A 22,730-nucleotide genomic window follows, 5' to 3' on the forward strand; every position below is an offset into this window, starting at 1 on the left:
AATATATATGAATTTTGTGGCTCGTTTTTTAATGGGTTAGGTTTTACTGGGTTCATACTTCCTACAAATAGTGTAACTAAATTCTAAGAGGAGTCAACATAAAAAATAAATAAATAAATAAATAAAAAAAATGATATGGCAAAAAAAAAAAAAAAGTTTGGATTATGTTATAACCTTTCCAAAATTGAAACTCCAAAATATTTGAATTTTGTGGTTCGTTTTTTAATGTGTCAGGTTTTACAGGGTTCATTCTTCCTGCAACTATTCTAACTAAATCCTAAGAGGTGTCATACTACAAAAAGTTTATCAATACTAGCTTTCAGTTTGTTATCGGTGCTATTTCGTGCAGCTTTAAACCGTTAATTCGACTGAATATCTATTTATATAAAACACTTTTCTATCATATGGGTACAAAAATCCCTTTCCAGTCTGTCTCATTCACCTGTTTGCAGACACTTTCACAGCCTCTCGGAGTCACTTGGTGTTAAATGTTTTGCCCAAGGAAACTTTGACATGTGGACAGGAGTTGGGAATCAACCCGGCATCTTCCCGATTCGCAGATACTGTATATCCAGTCTGCACATGCACATCCTTTAAACTGTCACTTCAACTAGAGATGACGTTTGATTTCATCATCACATTCACACTCACACACATACACAAATACAAACATACAACATCCAGAGCGTTTCCTGCAAAGTATTAGGTCTACTTTAATTTTCCATGTTTTAAAGAAAGCACAGCTCATATCAACCAACAACGGCTCCGTTCAGACTGAAGGGAAATGTGGCGCAAATCTGATTTTTTTGCCCATATGTGACATGCATCCGATCTGTTAAAGACAGTTTGAAATCCGTGTATCATTCATTCTTTTCATATTCAATTTAGAATCCACAATCGGAAAACAAAAAAATTACTTGTTATTTCATTATTCATGTACAAATCAAAAATAAAAGAACGAGTTATTTTTTTATTCTTTCGGTTGGACGCACAAATTAAAAATTGGAAATAAGCAAATGGACCAAATGTGTGGTTTCATGTTGATATTTTTTTATGAAGTTACTGACTTCTTCATGTGTTACGCGAAGTGTCTTCTACTTAGATTGTCTGTATTGTTTTACACAAAACAACAATACCTGGAAGAGCCTGACCATTTTTTCAGTTGTCATGTCGTCCTCTTTGAGAGTGACACGTTTGCTGCCTCTAAAAACACAAAATTCTCCATTATCGCAGAATTCATTAGGCAGAATACTAGCAAACCCACGGTTGTCCAACTCAACACACGAAGAAGTCAGTAAGTTCTGGGTCATACCAAATTGGATCTTAAAAATATCAACATGAAACCCCACATTTGGTCCATTTGCTTATTTCCAATTTTTAATTTGTGCGTACAATCGAAAGAATGAAAAACAACTTGTTTTTTGATTTTTGATTTGTACATGAATAGTAAAATAACGAGTAATTTTTTCATTTTCTGATTGTGGATTCTCAATTGAATATAAAAAGAAGGAATGATACACGGATTGTTTGAACAGCACTGATCCGACCCAGGCCACTTTCATATGTGGTCCTAAATCCGATATGTATCTGATATTTTGCAATGCGACTTCAGTCTGAACAGCCAGGAAGCACTTATCCGACCTTTACGTCATTGAAATGCAACAAACATCACAATTCTGCGTCCCAGGAGGAGGAACAGCGGGAAAATCATATTTCCTTCTGTAAACACAGTGTGTGTCTGCGTGGTCACGTATTCCATCAGGACCTCTTTTGTGCATGTGGGTCACTTCAGGGTCGCATTCAGTTCATACTCCAAACTGATAGAAGTCGCATTTAATGTGTAATGTGAACGAGCACACAAAAACATCGGATTTCATTAATAAATCCGAATTGCGCATTAAGACCTGCTGTCTGAACGTAGCCTTAGTGACTTCCTGTTTGTGGAAGGTTCCTGTTGCTGCTGTACATTTGTTTCAATGCAAACACTGTCATCACAAACCACCTCAAGGCACAGACATACAGCACCTTTAACCCTTTCATGCATGACGTCCACATTTATGGACACATAGTTTAAGTTCACTTTCCAAAGGGTTATAAAGGCAATATTCTCCAAACCACATGGGGGCAGTCTCTATAGACCCTAAGAAACACAATGAAAAAAAGTATCATGTTAGTTGTAGAATCTCATAAAGTTAACTTCCTGAGACCCAGCTATGGGTTTTCTGTCCAAGAGTTTCACAGCTTTATAAAAAAAAAAAAAAAAAAAAAAATCTAACACAAAGGACGTTCCATGAAAGTAATTTTAAAAATGCATCTGACAAAACTATTGCATCATAGTGTTTCCAATATGGACAATTATTAAATAAAAAAAAGCCAAAACATGTACTTTCCTGGGTCTCAGGAGGTCAAATATCTTCTTAATAAAACCATATTTAAAAAAAAAAATTCAAAATGCATGTCAACTTTAGCCTAATTTTCAGCAATAAGAAAAAAAAAATCCAAATACTTTTTTTCATAATTCATGTATGAAAGGGTTAAACCGATTATTGGCGCTCCCGTCCTTTATCTCTGCAGCAGACAAACGTCATGTCCTTGCACTGTATCGAACTTCAACGAGTCCACGTTTTGTGTTTTCTTTAACGGACCAGTTACAAGACACTGGCGATCCGGGCTCATTCTGAAGAGTTCCCGACGCACAGGTTTGTAAAACAACTGGACGCATCCGCTTTAATCCCACTCAGCTTTTACCTCCCGTCATTTTTTGGCTTTGCTGTTGGACTTCGCCTCGTCGCTGCCGTTCGATGAGTTCTGCCTGGCGGTGGCGGGTCGGACCTTGGCGGGCTCCGGTAAAGCCTTGGTGTTGTCCGAAGAGGCTTTGGCAGTTTCTGGACGGGTTTTGGACTCTTTCTTTGGCGGCGACAGGGTGGCGGGTTCCCACAGAAGAAACTCATGCAAGAGCGTGTTGACGGTGTCGGGACACTCCATCATGATCATGTGACTTCCGTCCTCCAGGACCTTCAGAAACGCCATGAGGAGGATCTGACAAAAAAATTAAAGCAAAACAGTTTGGAGTCGTCAGCGAAACATGAGAGCAGTACACTTACTGAAGATGGATCCAGACTTTTGAGTATTGGCTTGTTGCACTTTTTTTTATAATTAAGTGGTAAAAGATATCAAAACAGGGGCTGATGGGATTTGTAGTAAAGCCTGGACAAAAAAAGTCCCCACCTGGATTTAACTATAACTAAATATACACTTCCCGACCCCCCCCCCCGAAAAAAAAAAAAAAAGTCGCACATGCCATATTTGACTGCACCACCTTTGGTTTTGATCACAGGAGACATTCACTGTCACATCTTTTTTCGCCACACAAGTGTCACAATACGGTTCATCATATTTTTTCCATCCATAGTTGCATTAATTTTTGATTATTGATGATGTAGAATCAGACCGCTGCATCAAGTCTTCATCACATCCCAAATTCGAGTCTGGACTTCATGGAGGCTAATCCATGTGTAAATGATATCTCATTCTCCCTGAACCATTCTGTCACAAGCCTGATGATCCTGATCAGTCCTGGTACTGTCCACTCTTTATGACGTTAAAGACATGAGAAGACACTGACTGCATTAGTGAGAGTTAAAGAAACAGCCTGTATTTCTCAAATGCCCTTGAATCAAGGTTATAATAGTTTTGGATTTTTCATTATCGTTTAGTTTTATTTAGTTTTGACTTTTTTTTCTCTAATTCAGTTAGTTTTAATTCGTTTTTAGAGCAGCTTTACTAGTTTTTAATAGTTTTCATTTTTTTCTAAATGCTTAGTTTTGGTTTAGTTTTAGTATTAATTTTAGTTTTTTCATATCTTTTCTCTTCTTCTCCGTCGTATTCACATAAATCTCATACAGGACTCTGCTGCTTTCTCCCAACTTTAATCTCCATGTTTACAGGTAGAGTGGGGATGAGAGGCTGACTCTAAACGACAAGTGACGAGAAATGACGAACGGTGAAGTGTTGTATGGTGCCGCTAGCTAAAATTGCTCGAGCAAAATAAATCGAGTTCATATCAATCCGACACTGACAAAAATGAAAACAAAGGGAATTTTTCTCCATAATTTTTACACGTTTTAGTTAGTTTTGTAAGCACACAATACAGTTTCAGTTAGTTATGTTTTTTTCTTTTAATCATAGTTTTTTATTTATTTGAGTTAACGAAAATGTTTTTTTCAATTCTAGTTTTCGTCATTTTGTTAGTTTTCGTTAATGATAATAACCTTGCCTTGAACCCCTGTTGCTAATATCCCTGGAACTCGATTTCAGGGATATGATAAATGAACAGATTGTTGGATTTGTTGAATATGTATGTATACGTGTGCATATGTGTACCTCTGCCATGCGCTGGTCCTCTTCCACAGGGACAAACTTGTCGTGCATGCCGTGGACGAGCAGGATGGGCACTGTGAGCTCGGCGTGGTAAACCTCGTCGCCCTCGGGCCAGTACTGTCCACTCATCATGGCACGAAGGACAAATGACGACACGTTGAAGGCGTTGTTCTCTTTCAGCAGCTGCTTTTCCTTTGCACCCTGTCGAGCAAAACCAGCCCTGAAGGAAGAAGAGGTTCAGATCAGACTTTAAAGCAGCGTTTGACTTTCATCACAAGTTTTTTTCAAATGTGTAAAATCCCAGTGATCTCCTAATTATCCGTTAGTCTTTCCATGCTTACACACCTGAATCACTTCCCTCATGGTGAAGAACTTTGAAGACGACTCCATCATAAACACAATCCGCTTGTTTACATGACAAACCGAAATGTCATTTGGGCCTTTTTGGAAATTTTGTCACGAAGTGCAATGTGGGAAGTGAAAATGGTTTTTCACAGCTTTGGCAAGAAAACGAGCCAGATCGCTACAATGTGAAATTCTCCAGTCCACCAGGGTTGTTTTAAAGAATGAGTCTAGTTGGTGGATGGGGGAAAAGGCGACATTTGGGTTCAACACTCACCAAGAGACAGCGAAACTGCCGCTGCGTGGAATTCCCATTCCCACTTGATGATGCCATAATACAGATGTGTGTAAACAATGAGCTTTATACTTTATTCAGTGACTGATACAGTCTGTGGATACATAGGGTTGATTTGTTGGTGCTTTTTGTCCTAAGTGTGTTCTGATACCAGACTGACCCCTGCTGGTGAGAGTTTTAGGGTGGCACCTTTCTGATATTAGATCAGATACACGGAACATTTTAGCTGGATCGGGGATTGGTAAAAGCAACTCATCCATTAGAGCAATCCTTGGGGGAATATGTCCGAGGGGGTCCCATGCTGTATCTCACAACTAGTGCACACAGACCATATGACCGTACAAAGTGAAAGTGAAACTTAAGACTTAAGACACTTTATTAAGTCCTCTAAGTCTCCCACTGTTGTGCTGCTCATTTTTCTTTTCCCTACCTTCGGAAAATTTAATTTGAGGGGGCAGGACATTTGTTTAAGGGGGTATTGTGCCCCCCCCACCCCCACCTGCCCCCAGAACCAGGCCCGTTTACTACACCAGCAATGTTTCCACTGGTAAGGCTTTGCCGTGGTGTACCCACCATTGGCGCTGGCAGCCGCTTGTGCGTACCTCATGAAATTAGAGAGAGACAAAGAGAGAGAGAGACGTATCTGACAGAAACTTATGGACACATAATGGCCAACGTCAGCACAGTACACGAAATTGTGAGGCATGCACGGGGGACGTATTGAATAAGTAGGAATCCAGTCGAACTGCACGCACATCAAGAGATCAATTCCACTGGAAACACTGCACCAGGTAAGGCGTGTAACTTCTTAAATCAACAATGATATCAGATGAGTATTGGGTATCGACCGATATGCAAGGCCCCAGCATCGGTATTGGTATCGGAACTGAAAAAGTTGGATCGGTGCATCCTGTCACATCTCTACCTGCTCAGCTCTGCTCTCTCTCTCTCTCTCTCTCTCTCAGTCACATCTCCTCATCTCTCTGACCTTTCTTCTAATTACTCAACTCCATTCATCTGTTGTTCCCAGCTGCCGTCATTAGGCCTGGGCCTATTTAACCTCTGCCTCTGCATGTGTATGTCGCCAGATTGTCAACCTAGTGTTACTATCCAGCGTTACCTGTCTGAATCTCCATTCCTGAACCTGTTTGCCTCGACCTCACCCGCCTGTCCGGAATCCCTGAACCCCACTCGTCCGACTACGCCTACCTGTCCTCAGCCCTCGGAACCAACCCACTTTCGTATGACCAAGCCTGTTTGTCTCAGCCCTGGACACCGAACCTCCTTCCAACCACTGACCACAGCTCTGTCTGTCCCCACTGGATCTGTCTGGATTCCCTGGTTCTCAACCCCCACCTGCCCTGACCATCCCACCATCTGCCCATTGTCTGAATCTTGTTCGTTTGTTAATAAATCTGTCAAAACACTTGATCCTGTGGTGCTGCTTTTGGGTTCTCCATGTGCTTGTGTCACATCCCTAGAGAGTTTGGAATATCAGACTACATAGAACTCCTTTAAAGAGCTACACAATCTGATCTTTGGATTATTGTCGTACACTGTATGATTTTCAGACGTATTGCGCTTTCACATGGAAATAAAATTACAGATTTGTATATTTTCTGCCTGCTTTTCTGCTGTTTTTCCATCCGTCTTACTTTAGAAAGCTCCAGGACAGCAGTGGGGACAGGCAGTGAAGTACACATGTGGGCAGGTTGAAGATGGAGCAGAGGCTTGGCTCCAGAGCTGTGGGACCTCCTCCATTGATCATCACCATCTTATGGATCTGGTCTGGGTACTCGTGGGCCAGGAACGTACAGAAGGAAACTCTGGAAACCCGAGATAAAAGGCTGGTTAGAGGACACGCTGCAGGAATCAGACTTTTACCATATGGTTCCTTTTACCATTACTTGATACTCAAATATATAAGTTAGGATTGGGGATGTCACATGAAGTCCTTCTATTTTCTATGAATTAATGATGAACCAGTAACTGGATTATTGACCTTTTTCACACTTGCCATAACTATGTAATCATCGCGGAAAAGGACTTCCTGCCAAGTGTCAACACGTTGAGACAAAATGGATAATAGAGTGTTCACCACCTGCCTGACCGATTTGCCAAATATTACATTTGCCAATGTTGCAAGGTTCATTGAAGGAAACTCTGTAACCAAAAAGAACAAAATTAATAAACGGTACAAATTTTTCCACAAGGAATTTGTCCAGAAATATCAACGCAAGTAGAGAGCGATCAGGCTGTTACCGAACTGCTGGCTAGAATGACAAGTCATTAGCAAGTTTATGTAGACGTAATGTATGTATAATGTACGGTCAGCCCTACGAAAGCATCTTAGTCTGCTTTGAATGAAGCATTATGACATCAATTTGGTCTGTTTAGGGTTGTCCAAGGCCCAATCCCAATTCACCCCTTAGCCCTCCCCGTTGGCCCTTGCACTTGGCACTACCCCTTGAAACAGAGTTGCGAGGGGTAGGGGTTGAAACATTCTCCTATGAAATGAGACAACCCTTCGAGACCTGTTACGTCAACAGCAGTCATCGACAACTTTGCGACAGAATTCCCCGTCATCAGCAGCTGTGACCGTCTCTGTCACATGGGCTTTGGGCATCTTTTTGTGGCTATTAACCACAAACTGCAGAAATGCAATCTATAACACACTGAAACGGCATTAAACGGACGATCAAATGATTAAGTTGTTTATGAAGAAAATACGTACATTTGTGTGTTTCTTTCGTCACACTGCTGCACTTTTATGCTGTGTTTACCTCCATTTTGCCTATGATTCGAACGGAATTATGGGAGATTTCTCATACCCCTGTGTTTGAAATGTGGTCCTGAAAAATCTCCATTTTGAGGGCCAAACAGCCCTCCCCTTTAGCCCTTCCCCTCTGATTCATTGAGAATCGGGACAACCCTACCCCCTCACATGAACACATAAAAATGGAGGGGGAGGGGTAAGGTGTGAATTGGGATTGGGCCCAAGTGGACGTCCTCTATGTAGCAACAGTACTGTTAGCCAAATGGTATCATCAGTTAACCTTTTTTCGGGTAACGTGTATGTTTATGTACTTTTCTGAACAGAAATGAAGCTGGTCCATGAGAAAAGGCTCGGAACAGCCCTGGGTTTCAGGTGGTGAACAGTGATTCCCAGGACGTAATCTTCGGACGTGAATTATCTGCTGCAGACATACGCACTGCTCTTTTTAATCACAAACATTGGTCCCTCATCCTGTCGGATCACCTGAATCCATTTCCACCTAACCTCAAGGTCCACAGGAAAAGAATGAAAAGACAGATATGGCTGCTTTTTGGCAGAACAAGAGCAACCTGGAATGCTACAAAAACTCTTGTTCTTCACTTGCGCCATAGTTGTCCTGATAGGCGAGGAAGTAGAATTCCGTGACGATTGTGTATTTTCAGTTAAAAATACAGGAGTTGTGAAAAAGGTCTATTAATTATGGGATAATTATCAACCCTTGAAGACCAAGTCCTATTTTTGTGGTTAATTCCAAATACTTTTTTTCCCCATTATTTATTATTTTCCAGGGAAAATCAGGTATTTTCTTATATTTAATTTACTGATCATGTAAATTCAAAGATTTTTATATAAGAACAGAGAAAACAGAGGAAAAGGTAGATTTAAACATAAAACAAACCTCTACCACTGTCCTTTATCAAACTATGTGGATTTCACTGGTGAATCAGTGCTGCGGAAGATGACAGTGTTTCCATGGTAACTACGGAGCCTCTGAACATTCAAATAGGTCATATCTGATGACCATGAAAAGATGAATAACTGTATTTTACACCAATTATTTACATGTATTGATAGGATTAATGGACCAACAGGTATTAAACAGTTTAGATCAGTAGATGGTCTTGGTTGCCAGTGGCTGTTTGGGTCTTTATGGGTTAAATTATATCTGGAGAGTTTGTAGTTTTTGCATATATTTTTATTAAGTCTTCATTTATTGATTAATTATAACCTAAATTAAACCATGAGAAAGTTGTTTCCAAACATGAATATGCCTGTAACTAAAAATATCTGTAAGTTACAGTGACATTCATCTGTATTTGAGGAGGACATCCCCTCTTTTATGTGAATGTTATGATCCTGAATGTACCCGTAAGAATGTCCTATGAGAATATTCCTCTTGCGTGCGTATCTCTTAAAGATAATTCGCATATCCTCAGCCAGGGCATAGAAGGTGTATGCTGCAGCGATCTTAGGGGCTGAACTGGCTCCATGACCTGCCAGGTCCGGGGCGATCACCTCATAACCGAGGCGGGAAAAGAAGTCCAACTGGCTGCCCCAGATGTCCAGCGACCCCCCCACACCATGGATGAAGAACAGGGCCACGTCCGGATGCGTCCCTTTACAGGCCGTTATCCTCCTCTCACAGTCGATCACAACAGTGCGTTTGGGTTTCCGCCGGCGCCTCTTCGGTGCTTGCGATTGGTCAGTTTGTTCGGTGCCCGTTGCGTCTCCTGGGCCCGTTTCACTGGACACGTCTTTAGCTGCTGAAATGGAGTCGGACCTGGCCTCAGGGATGCAGACGGGCGGCGAGGACTTCCCACAGTCCGTCAGTTCCACTTCTACGGTGCTGTTGGGTTCTGTTTCTCCGTTATTACAGCTTCTCAGTTCTCCGCTCGCTCTGTCGCCCAAGTTCTCTATGAAGAGCTGACCGTTACGATACACTGTGATCTTTCGTTTGCAGCTGACGTTGCCTCCCTGCCCGTTGGGTTCCTCAACCACCGGCCGGTCGGGGATGATGTGTCGAACCCGCAGAACTCGGCCCGGTTTCACCTCCACAAACTCGTAGCCATCGGCAGGTTCCGAAGTTTCTACAGGGACCACCACGTTGGCCGATTTCGAGGTCAGGCAGCAGAGAAGGCCTTCGACGAAGCTGGTCAGCATGGCTGCCAGGCTGTACGGGTCGGATCAGAAACAACACAGGAAATTAGAACAGAAGACTGAAAATGACAGACTAGTGACAAAGTACGTTATTTATTTATTTATTTATTTTTTTTTTTAACCTTTATTTAACCCATTTAGACGCAGTGCTACTTTTGTGTCAGTTCCCAAATGAAACAAGACGTCCAATGTCCAAACTAAAATGTTCAGTTGTTGGTTGAACAGGACAGAGCGGCACAACAACCTGGAGGGGGTGGGGTCATGTGCATTTAAAGGGCCAGCGCTCCAAACCACCTTTCCGGTGTCATTACTCAGAAATAGGGTTGAAGATGGACCTGTGGAGTTGAATGAATGAATGAAGAATTCAGACCCAAGCAGAGCATAGCATCGTCATCACTCACTTATCCATATAGTTATGATAGTGTTTATTATATAGTTCCATAGATGGTAGAGGTTTCTATTATTTGTACTAACTGTTGTTGTAGTAGTAGTAGTAATAATAATAATAATAATAATAATAATAATAATAATAATAATAATAATAATACATTTTATTTAAAAGCGCCTTTCAAGACACCCAAGGACACTGTACAACAAGATAAAACAAACAATCCATAAAATACAAAGAAATAAACAGATTAAAACAAATAATTACTATATATAGAAATGAAGTTGTACAATGGAGTACATCCACTGTTAATGCTTGTATTTGTAGTAGTAGTACTAACAGTCATGGACCTTTGTTCTAGTTTTTAATAATTATACTAACACCATCTGATCTACTTTTGACAGTTTTAGTTCAGTTTTCCATGCATCAGCTGCATCCATGTGTCTCCCCCTACTTCCTCCCTACTTCCCCTCTCCCCTCGTCTCTATCGCTCTCTATCGCTCTCTCTTTTTCTCCTCCTTTACTCTCTCTCTTTCACCCCAACTGGTCCAGTCAGTCGTCCATCCTCCAGGAGTCAGGGTCTGCTCCAGGTTTCTGCTGTTAAAAGGAAGTTTTTCCTCACTACTGTCATCAGTCACAAGTGTTTCCTGTTAAGTGAATCCTGGAGGATTCTGTTGGGTTTCTGTAAACTGGCTTAGAGCAGGGGTGTCAAAGTCATTTTAGTTCAGGGGCCACATTCAGCCCAGTCTGATCTCAAGTGGGCCGGACCAGTACAATAATAACAGTGAAAAAAGTGAGATTATAGTCTGATCACGTTTACATCAACAAAGTTTCCTTAAAAATCTGAATAACATGAACAACTTGAATTGTCTTAAGAAAAATGAGTGCAATTTTAACAATATTCTGCCTCGGTTTATCAGTTTATCATTTACACATGTGCATTACAATCGCACAAAACATTTAGTAACAGGCAGAATATTGGTAAAATTGCATTTACTTGTCTTAAGACATTTCCATTTGTTCATATTTGTTCAGGTTATTCACTTTTTTTTGCAAAAGTATAGTTTGTTAATGTAAACATTTTCATGTAATTTTACTTCGTTACACCAAAAAAACAAAGGGAAAATTTGGGGTTGTCATTATTTATAGGTTATTTGTCACATCAGCTCCCAGATGTTCGTCTGGTTTTGTCTGTCTTGTCCGTCTTGTCTGTCATTTCCTGTTTTATTTTGTTAAGTCCTCCTCATGTGTCATGTCTGGTGTCTTTACTTCCTGTTCCTAATTTTCCCCACCTGTGTGATTACCTGTCCCCGCCCTGATTTGTTCCACCTGTGTCTCGTTTTCTTCCCTCCCTCTTGTGTATTTAAGCCCTGTGTTTCCCCTTGTCTTGTGCCAGTTTGTATTCTCCCTCGTTGGATACTTACCAGTGTTTTTCTGACTCCTGCCTTTTGCCTGACCCTTGTCTGTGCTTCTGCCGCCAACGATTCTACGTGTGTTCGACCTTTTGCCTGATTTACTGGTACGTGAGCCTGCCTGTTCCTTATGTCCTGTTGCCTTTCCATTTGCCTCTCCGTGTAGGACCTGGTTCATTTACTGACTGCCCTCTGCTTTCCCCTAGTCGGGTTACCGATGCGTGTTACTGGCCCGGGCTGTGCGGTCCACTTCCTGGATCCTGTGAAAAGTCCTGGACTCAGTGTCTTCACGGATCTGCTTATTTACACTATCAGTGATTTGTCAATCAATATTGTGTTTAATAAACACTCAACTTTTACGTCCGTCTCTGGGTCTTGCAATTGGGTTCAGTTTCCGTACTCAGACTGTTACACTTTGTCGCATTTCAGTGACGTAAAGGTCAGATAAATGCGACCTGGCCGTTCAGACTGAAGTCACATTGCAAACTAGAAAAGCCCTCGGAGAGCACAGACCTCTGCCAACGTTGATCAGTGCCCCCCCACCCCACCCCCGATCACCACCCAAATGTAATCATTTGTTCCTTGTGCCAGTATCAACATTTCCTGAAACTGTCATCCAAATCCATCCATAACTTTTTGAGTTATCTTGCACACAGACAGACAAACAAACCAACGCCGGCTAAAACAGAACCTCCTTGGTGGAGGTAAATATCAGGTACATATTGGATTTAGGACCACATATGAAAGTGGTCTGGGTCAGATTAGTGCTGTTCAAACTATTTTTTAACAGATCGGACACAGGTCACGTATGGGCAAAAAAATCGGATTTGGGCCACATTTACCTGCAGTCTGAACCTAGCCTAACAATCACTGTTCAATCATTGAACTCTAAGTATTGTTCTGTTCTCTAAACCCACATGTTCCCTCTGCACATGCTCAGTTCCATCGAGGTCAAAACTGGATCTTTCAGCAAAATAATGAAACACATCCACAACATGACATGATGAAACTCAACAATTTAGCTTTGTTACTTTTTCTTTTTTGACAATAAACAAAATATAATCATTTGTTTGTTTGTGTCTGATGCAGCCACACCTTTTGAAACTTTTCTGCAAATATTTCATGATAGTATTTGAGATTGTGTACAGTTTTATGTTTAGTTATGTTTAGTTTCTAGTTACGTTTTTACGTTTAGTTTTTAGTTTTGTAATAGGATTTGACACTATACAAATAAAACCGATTTTTTTTTTTTTTTTTAATGAACATTGTCTTTAAATTGAATCTAAGTTAACCCTCCAGTATCCTGTCCAGCAAGGTCCTTACTAAGCACCAAGTGTGCATTTTTCGCACACTTGTGGAATAATGTCAAAAAAATTTCATACAGTTTGTTTTTAATTCTTTTACACTTTCTATTTCATCAACTTGAGCCGTAAATAGAAATACCAAATACTCAATAATTGTCACATTTTTTAACCCTTTAAATGCCGTGTTTGTAATGTAAACAAACCATTTTTTGGATGCAAAAAACACACAAAAATTTTTTTTTCAATATACTACATAAAAAGTGAAAAAATATAGGTTTTTATATAACATAAAAAATATTTGATTTTTGCAGCCTGGCATATGTCAATGATTAACAGCAACATTGATTAATTTGCATTATTATTTTTGGCGCTAGGTCAAATGTTCAAAAATACTAACATCTGTCACCAAGTGTGCGTAAAATGCACACCTATAAATCATACTATTAAATATTATACATTGATTTATTTTTCTGCTCTAATTTGATTTTATTTTTGTAAATCAAGGTCAGCCCTAATCATACATATCAAATAATCATTCATTTTACTTTTTCTTTTTTTTTTTTTTTTTAACCCTTTTATTGTGTTAATTTCAACAGCCTTAATATATAATAATAAAACTAAACATGATGTGGTGTCTTCATCCAATGACACCTCCAACTAGACTAGACAGCTTCATCTGCACCATTTAGAAACGTAAACAAGTCCTTAGTCTTTACTACTTGTCATCCAGTTACAACTTAAACCCTTGCGACTTTCTGTCAGATGTAACTGAGCAGCGTCTTCCCTCGGCGTGGCCTTTGGGGGTATTAATAGACCGGGACAGTAATAGCTCTGTGTGTTAAAGCTGCCATGTGATCAGTTTACACCGGACAACTGTACTGCATTATCAGACAAAACCACTGAATGCTTATCAGCGGCACATTCTTTAAATTACACTGAAAATAAAGCAGTGAATGTGTGAATAAACAAGTAAGAGTAACTGTGATACTGTAATAATAACATACTTGATAATATTCTGTTATTAGCGCCTGCAATAACAGCTTGGATCCTTTAAAGGAGTGATATTTTGCTTTTTTTTTAAATGGAATTCTTCATTTTCCAACATTTCCCTGTGGTTTTCATAAACTGTAAATGCTCTGCTTGGGTCTGAATTCTTCATTCGTTCAACTCCACAGGTCCATCTTCAACCCTATTTCTGAGTAATGACACCAGAAAGGTGGTTTGGAGCGCTGGCCCTTTAAATGCACATTACCCCGCCCCCTCCAGGTTGTTGGCTGTGCTGCTCTGTCCCGTTCAACCAACAACGGAACATTTTAGTTTGGACATATTTTCAGTTTTTACTCCAACCGCTGCTGCTGACAAACAATTATGTCGCACTCGAAGAAATGTTCGTCTGAAATCTTGACCTCATATGTGCAAATGTCGTGACGTAAGTAGTTATAAAACGTAACAAATTAAGAAGGAATTAAAACAGGTTGTAGAAATCCACTTGATTTTTGCCTAAATTAATATAAAGATAGTTTTGCAGCAGCTGGAAGTTTCAAATTCAAACTGTATGAACTATTAGGGTCCAAATACACAAATAAATGAACCACAGACTAAGAAAAGTGGGTTTAGATCAATATGAGCCCTTTAAGACAGGGGTGTCAAACATATGGCCCGTGGGCCAAAACTGGCCCACCAAAGGCTCCAATCCGACCCATGGAACTGAATATTGAATATAATGAAATGCAAAAATTACACTGAAGATATTAACAATCACTTTAGTTCAGGTTCTGCATACAGAACAACTGAATCTCAAGTGGATCAGATCAGTAAAATACTATCATAATAACCTGTAAATAATGACGACTCCACATTTTTCTCTTTGTTTTGGTGTAAAAAAGAAGAATTACATGAAAATGTTTACATTTACAACCCAACCTTTGACAAACAATGTGAATAACTTGAACAAATATGAACAACCTGAAACATTTGAAGGGAAATAAGTGTAATTTTACCAATATTCTGTCTGTTATTGAATGTTTTGTGTGTTTGTAGATCCACTATGATGTGTCAGTGTTAATAAACATGTGTAAATGATAAACTGAGATGTAATTTTGTTAAAATTGCACTTATTTTTCTTGAGTAATTTCAGGTTGTTTGTGGTTGTTTATGTTATTCACATTTTTTAGAGCAGTGGTTCCCAACCTTTTTTGTCTTGTGACCCTATTTTAACATCACAAATTTCTGGTGACCCCAGACATTCAAAACAAAGAACTTTTTCTTTTTTGCTAAAATTAATTTGTTTTTGATCATGTAATAGTTTGCTATACTATGTTGCAAATAAATGCTAATTTTAGATGACATTTAGTTTATATAATGTATATTATTATGGACGGAGGCAGTAAATCCAGGTGTAGATTACTGCACAAAATCAGAATTTGATTTTCCTTGGTCAGGATATGTACAGTCAGTCCAGCTTGGATTTACAATTAATACTGAACAAACAAGAACTCAAACTATGAATTATGAAAGAGCTGCAGCATCTGAAACCGACCACAATGAACATTTGACAGATAAACAGAACCACAGTGCTGCAGGTTCACACTCACAGTTTGTCTTTTATGGATTGGGATTGTCTCTGTCAACTCAACATATACTTTTTATTAGTATTTTTATTTTTTTTCTTTCAATTTTTATCAATTACTAGAAATTTCAGGCGACCCCATTTGAATTCCAGGCGACCCCACGTGGGGTCCCCACCCCAAGGGGCAGCTGTGGCTTAGGTGGTAGAGTGGGTCGTCCAACAACCGAAGGGTTGGTGGTTTGAATCCCGCTCTGTCCTAGTCAGTCTGTTGTGTCCTTGGGCAAGACACTTAGCCCTCCTTGCCTCCAGTACCACCCACACTAGTGTATGAATGTTTGGTGGTGGTCGGAGGGGCAAAATGGCAGCCACGCTTCTGTCAGTCTGCCCCAGGGCAACTGTGGCTACTGATGTAGTTTACCACCACCAGAGGGAGAATGTGAGAGCAAATGAATAATGGGTCAATAATGTAAAGCACTTTGGGTGTAGAAAAGCGCTACATAAATCCAATCCATTATTATTATTATTATTATTAAGATTGAAAAACACTGTTTCAGAGGATAGTTTATAGTAGTTTTTTAATGTCATTTTACTGTTTTCACTGTGATTATTTGACTGGTTTGGTCCATTTTAGATCATATTGGGCTGAATGTGGCCCCTGAATTAAACTGAGTTTGACACCCCTGCGTTACGAGCTTAAAAAATGTACAAATAGAAGTCCTGTGGCCTTGGTCCTATGCAGTACAGATGCAGTTTCCAGTGCAGTGCAGGTTACTGGGTGATTACTAGCCATGGCAGCGACACCGTATCCAAGCAGGGTCTGCAGGTCTCTGTGCGGGGGGGGGGGGGGGGGGGGGGGGGTATTATCCTACCTTCCTGCTGCTCCCCTCCCTACTCCCTACTAGAAGGGATTATACAGCCTCTAAGTCCACACAGCCCAATCTGCCTACCTCCTCTCTGAAAACACTGACAGTGAATGGCCACAGTTTCTCCCTGTGTGTGTTTTGTTTTCTGCGTCTTTTTCCTCCTGTATATTTTCAACCCATCAGCTGCTGCTTTCATCTGGGGATTACAGCCACAATGTAATAGAGCGTTCCTGCTTTGCTAGCTATTCTCATGGCGTTTCTGCTTATACTTGCACATCCTCTGCCTAAACAGTGATGTTGTGCGGTGTAATGTATGTGTCGACTATAGAGGAGGCTGAGCTGGATGACATATCCACCTCTATTTTTATTAAGTAATCGATTACATTGGGTTACAAAAAAATGTTTTTTGCAAGTTGTCTAGGTTTTTTCAACTGAATTAGGACCATTTTGCACCGCTAAATCCAAAAATGACATCTGTTTTTCTCAATCAGGTCAGGTTTTTTTTGCTAATTTGATTTTGAAAAATTTGATCTTCTCACAAAATTGATTACATTTAATTACATTAATACCAAAATAAGATTGGTAAGCACACTTTATGAAACTTGTGACTTGATTCCTGTTAGGTACAATGGTGTATTCACCGCAGATGTAGCAGAATACGTCAGGCTTATTTTTGCAAGATCTTCTAGTCGAAGCCATTTCATTCACCTGTAATATTAAAAAAACCATGAATCATAAATTGGCAAAAGTAAAATCTTCAGAACTCGTTTATTGCAAGAAATATGAAAGAATTTTGTATCATATGATGTGAAAATGCCCATAAATGTAAGCAAAAATGTTAAAAAGCCAATATGTAGCATAGTTCAGAAAGTTGACCTGATTGAGCAAAATGAATGTGATTTTTGGATTCAGCACACCAAAATTATCCTAAATCAGCTCAAAAAACTTCAACAATAAATTTGTTGTTGACCAGTGTTATTTAGGCATGAGTTACTTTATACATGCTCCTATTGGTGACGATGCATAAAAGTTACTGTAGTTCTTATATTTTTATTAGTTTTTATTTCAGTATAATCGGTTTAGTTTTTTACTTTAACCCTCAAAGACCTAAACCACTGATAGGAACCAAAAGCATCTGCTGGTGTAAAGGTTTTAATAACTTCCAAACCACTAATCCTATCAATACATGTAAATAATTAGTGTATAATGCAGTTATTCATCTTTTCATGGTCATCAGATATGACCCATTTGGATGCTCCGTTGTTGCCATGGAAACGCCGTCATCTTCTACAACATTGATTCACCAGTAAAACCCATGGACTTGGATCAATGACAGTGGATGGACACACTGGGTTTATGTTCAGTTCATGAGAGGTTTTGTTGAAAAAGCCACTTTTTCCTCTGTTTTCTCTATTCTCATATAAAAATCTTTGCATTTACTCTGGATTTATATGAACATCTACATGATCGGTAGATTTAATACAAGAAAATACCTGGTTTTCCTTAAAAAATACTAAATAGTGGAAAAAAATGTGTTTCATAGATGCAGTTTTTTATGTTTAGTTAATGATATATTTTGCTGAAAAAGTCACTTTTTCTTTGTCTTCTCAGTTATTTTTTAATTAAAACCTCTTTAGTCCTATCACCCCGCCCGTGGGCCGAAAAAATTATACTCATATTCATCTACTATAAAAATATAATAAATCAGGACAATGGATGTTTTTTTCAACTTTTGCTCAAAGTTTAGACCCTAATGTTAATAAAAGTACATCAAAAGTGTATTTTAGTGCAAACTTTAATGCTCAAACATGATTTTTAATCTTTGTGGGGTGAAATAGACGCTATTAAAAATCTCCGAAACGAACAATTAATTTATGCATATCACCGTCGATCCAGCTGAAAAAAAACAGGCGAGGATAAAAAATTCCAATTTCTCTTTTAGTTTGTTCCAGTTTACTCAGGCATAGTAATAGATACAATATTTTAGACAATGGGAATAGATTCTGTGAGGTCTGTAAATGTCCATAGACACCAAGAACATCCATATGAACCTTATTATTGTGAAGTAATTCTTCATTTACTTTGGGTATGTCTGTTTAGGCGTTTTTCCCCTGAAAATATGGTCAGGGTTAAACAGGTTAACATTTACTCTGAACTTTTATGAACATTTACACGATCAGTAAATTAAATACTGGAAAATACCTGAAACAAAATGCAAAATACAGAGGATAATATTACGATAAACCAGCATGTTGACCCATGGGGAACCGTGGGGTCTAGATCTTGGACTTCATCATAGTCATATGGAGGGTGTGTTTTTAAAATCCACATCCTGACCCAGAGGGGCAGTATTCCGGTCCCCCAGCACGGATATCTGTTGTGTATTCACACATGCTGTACCGCATTTGTCCAGCAGTCACTGCCAAAGCATTTACATGATTCTGGGCATAGCAACATGATTGGAAGGCTATTGTATTCCAGAATTACTAGTATCTCCCAAAATATTAGTCCTATCAACTTGCCGTTTTTGCTAGTCTCTTCCTTGACCAAAAATACATCAGTATGCCAAACTGCAGCAGTCAGCTCTGTACGGATTTTGTGTGATGCCCAAGACACACACACTCACAAACACACAGAGTCCACTTCCCTTTTATAATATAGATGGTGATAAATTATGCAAAAACAACAAACAATGGCCTTGTGTTCATTTTCCCTTTCAGTGTGATATCATTTTCTCTGAATAAACAGGATCCATATATTAAGACTTTTTTCATAAAACCTGAAAAAGTGAAAAAACACTTAAAAAAAAAAGGAAAATGAAGCTAGTCAGTTCATCAAAAGGAAATGATAAAACGCACATTAAATCTTTTAGACCTCAGTCTATTTTTGTGGCGACGTCTTTACATTCAATCTTTCCTAAGTGATTTATCACCATTCATCATAATATTATCCTCTGTATTTCACATTTTTTTCAGGTATTTTCCAATATTTAGTCTACTGATCGTGTAAATGTTCATAAAAGTTCAGAATAAATGAAAAGTTTGTTGTATAAAAACTGGGAAAACTAAAAAAAAGCAACTTTTTCAGCAGAATAGATCATTAACTGAACATAAAAACAAGCATCAACAACTTCTACAACTGATCAAACTCCATGGGTTTTACTGGTGAATCAGTGTTGTAGAAGATGACGGTGTTTCCACGGTAACTACGGAGCCTCTGAACAGCCAAAAAAAGACACATTTGATCCCTCTGGAAAGCTGTGAAACTGCATTTTACCTGCATTATTTAATGTATTGATAGGGTTAGTGGTTTAAAAAGTTATTATTTTAGATCAGCAGATGCTTTTGATTAGAAGGTAATTACTTAAGGCACAGGTGTCAAACATGCGGCCCACGGGCCAAAACCAGCCCACCAAAGGGTCCAACCTGGTCACTGGGATGAATCTGTGAAATACAAAAATTACAATGAGGATATTAACAATCAGTGGTGTCATAATCATTCAAGTTCTGGTTCCACATACAGACCAATTCAATCTAAACCAGACCAGAAAAATACTATCATAATAACCTATAAATAATGGAAACCACATGTTTTAGAGTAAATAAGTAAAATTATGTGAAAATATTTACATTTACAAACTATCTTTCCACAAAAATGTGAATATTCTGAACAAATATGAACAACCTGAAATGTCTTAAGTGCAATTTTAACCATATTCTGGCTGTTATTAACTCTTTTGTGTTTTTGTAGATCCACTGTCATCTGTAAGTTGTAATATACACATTTAAATGATAAACTGAGGATTAATATCATTAAAATTGCACTTATTTTTCTTAAGAAATTTCATATTGTTGATGTTATTCAGATTTTTAAGGAAACTTTGTAGATGTAAACATTTTCATGATGTAATTTTACTTTTTTCACTGTTATTATTTTACTGATCCGTTCCATTTGGGCTGAATGTGGAACCTGAACTTAAATGAGTCTGATGCCCCTGACTTAAGGAAACAGACTATGGAGGTACATTTTTTTTCTTTATTGCTTTAACCAAAAAAAATATTTTCAATAAAAAGAAATATTTTCAATCAAAAAAAAAAAAACCTTCACTCCAATAAAAAAACAAAACAAAACGTTTTAATCAAAGAAAAAAAGGTGTGTGAATGCAAAAAAATATTTGTGATCAAAAAAAATTGCATTTGAACACTTTTTTTTCTTTGACTGAAAAGGCTTTTTTTTATTGAAGTGAGTTATTTTTTGATTGAAAATATTTTTTTTGATTGAAGTCATCTTTTTTGCATTTGGGCCATATTATGGGTAGGATATTTATGTCTTTATTATTCAATCCCAAAAAACTTCACTTCAATGAAAAAAAAAACTTCACTTCAGTCAAAAAAAAATATTTTCGATAATAAAAAAAACTTCACTCCAATAAAAAAAAATGTTTCAATCAAAGAAAAAATGTGTTTGAATACAAAAAAATATTTGTGATGCAAAAATTGCATTTGAAAACTTTTTTTTTGATTGAAAAGGTTTTTTTTTTTTTTTTTTTTTAATTGAAATGAGTTATTTTTTGGTTGAAAATAATTTTTTTGACTCAAGTCATCTTTTTTTGTATTTGGGCCATATTATGGGTAGGATATTTGTGTCTTTATTATTGAATCCCCAAAAAACTTCACTTCAATCAAACAAATATTTTCAATAAAAAACCAAACATTTTTGATCAAAGAAAAAAAGTGTTTGAATGCAAAAAAAAAAAAAATTGAGGCCCAAATACTGCAGTCAAACACACACAGTTTTCCTTTGACTGATTTTTTTTTTTTTTTTTTTTTTTTTTAATCGAGGTGAAGTTTTTTTTAATTGAAAATATTTGTTTTGGTTAAAGCAATAAAGAAACAAATCTCCCTTCATGTCAGAGGTCCTTCCACAACTGAACACCAACCCCTTCCATCCCAGTGTTTGCTTTACATTCTGTCTTCTATCTGGAGCATTAGTCAGATGACTTCCTCCTGCAGGAGTGTGTTCTGTTGTCAGAGTCTGCACGAGGCTTTTCTCTAATGATCCACTGAAGTCAGACAGCATCACCCTGGGAATGATGCCACAAACAGACACTGTCCCACAGATTTAACCTCCTCACACCCAGGAAATGTCAGCAAAGTACAAACTTATTTAGTTTTTTATTAAATAAGTGCTTATATTGGAAACATCATGATGCAACAGTTTTTTCAGATGCAGTTTTTAAAATTTTTATGGAATGTCCTTTGTGGTGGACAGTTTTCTTTTCTTTTCTTTTTGGTATAAATTTGTGAAACTCTTGTCCACAAATGTGGACAGAAAAGCCGTAGCTGGGTCTTTGGAGGTTAAAGCAGAATGAGCAGTGCACACAGACTCTGCACTGAACACTGAATGCACCCCAACTGCATCAATAATCAGTTATATCTATTGTTACCATTATAATTGTCTCCATGGTTGTTACTGTTTGTATTGTTGAAACTTTTTTGTGAGGGTCTTCGCCACCTTCTTTTTCTGTTCTTCTCTTCCCTTCTTTGACCTCCGCCCCCCCCCCCCCCCCCATGTCAGGTCCGCCATCGAAATGTGGTTCAACAAAACTCATAATAAACACAGTCGAATATCAAAGGGCGCCTCATATACTTAATGAAGTTACCCTTGGCAAAGCAAATTCGTTCAGCACCAAAAGGAACCAGACTACCATTCTGCTGTTAGGATGCTGGACAAGACAAGTAGAAATAAATAAATAAAGTAGTGTGGAATACTCCCTGGTAAAATGTCCAAATAACAGAGGATACACAAGCAAAGGTGTGAGAAAAATAGGCAATGATGACTGGGAGTACAGTTGGTGTTGGCTGCTGCTTTATCAGTACAGACAGCCGCCTGAACGCCAGCTGAGCCCATGAAAAAAAAAAAAAAAGTGACATCTGTTTATATTCATATACTTATATGTCAATTCACCCTATAAAAAGATGCACCATGTGAGATCTGCATCTGAAAACACCTGTGCATGATGTTCTGTAACACAAACAACTGAAGACACCGTTACTTAAATGAATGTTTAGTTGACTGGCTTTGGTTTTATATATTTTAATAGGATGTATTTTAATGCTGTGTTGTCTTAATTACCCTATTTATGTTTCATGTCACTGTGTACTTTTATTATGAAGCACTTTGCAATGTTATCTGTGAAAAATGCTACAGAAATACAACTTAGTTAGAAATAAATGATCATATA

General features: G+C 38.4%; 1 protein-coding gene across 2 annotated transcripts in view; it reads right to left on the reverse strand.

The window, feature by feature from the left end:
- Positions 1-2,630: 2,630 nt before the first annotated feature.
- The window catches only part of LOC115417696 (protein ABHD8-like), a 21,691-nt gene continuing 1,591 nt past the window's right edge, over positions 2,631-22,730 (reverse strand). Inside the window, exons 2-5 of one of the 2 annotated variants that reach the window (XM_030131722.1) lie at positions 9,160-9,955; positions 6,673-6,843; positions 4,384-4,600; positions 2,631-3,039 (exon numbers count right to left, since the gene is read on the reverse strand). In XM_030131722.1, coding sequence (XP_029987582.1) covers positions 2,755-3,039; positions 4,384-4,600; positions 6,673-6,843; positions 9,160-9,953 — 1,467 coding nt within the window. In that variant the 5' untranslated portion in view covers positions 9,954-9,955 and the 3' untranslated portion in view covers positions 2,631-2,754. Of the gene's footprint in view, positions 3,040-4,383; positions 4,601-6,672; positions 6,844-9,159; positions 9,964-22,730 lie in introns of both variants that reach the window. The other variant, XM_030131721.1, reaches the window with a different exon arrangement.

This window comes from Sphaeramia orbicularis, chromosome 4 (genome assembly GCF_902148855.1).
Source record: "Sphaeramia orbicularis chromosome 4, fSphaOr1.1, whole genome shotgun sequence".
Classification (NCBI taxonomy): Eukaryota; Metazoa; Chordata; class Actinopteri; order Kurtiformes; family Apogonidae; genus Sphaeramia; species Sphaeramia orbicularis.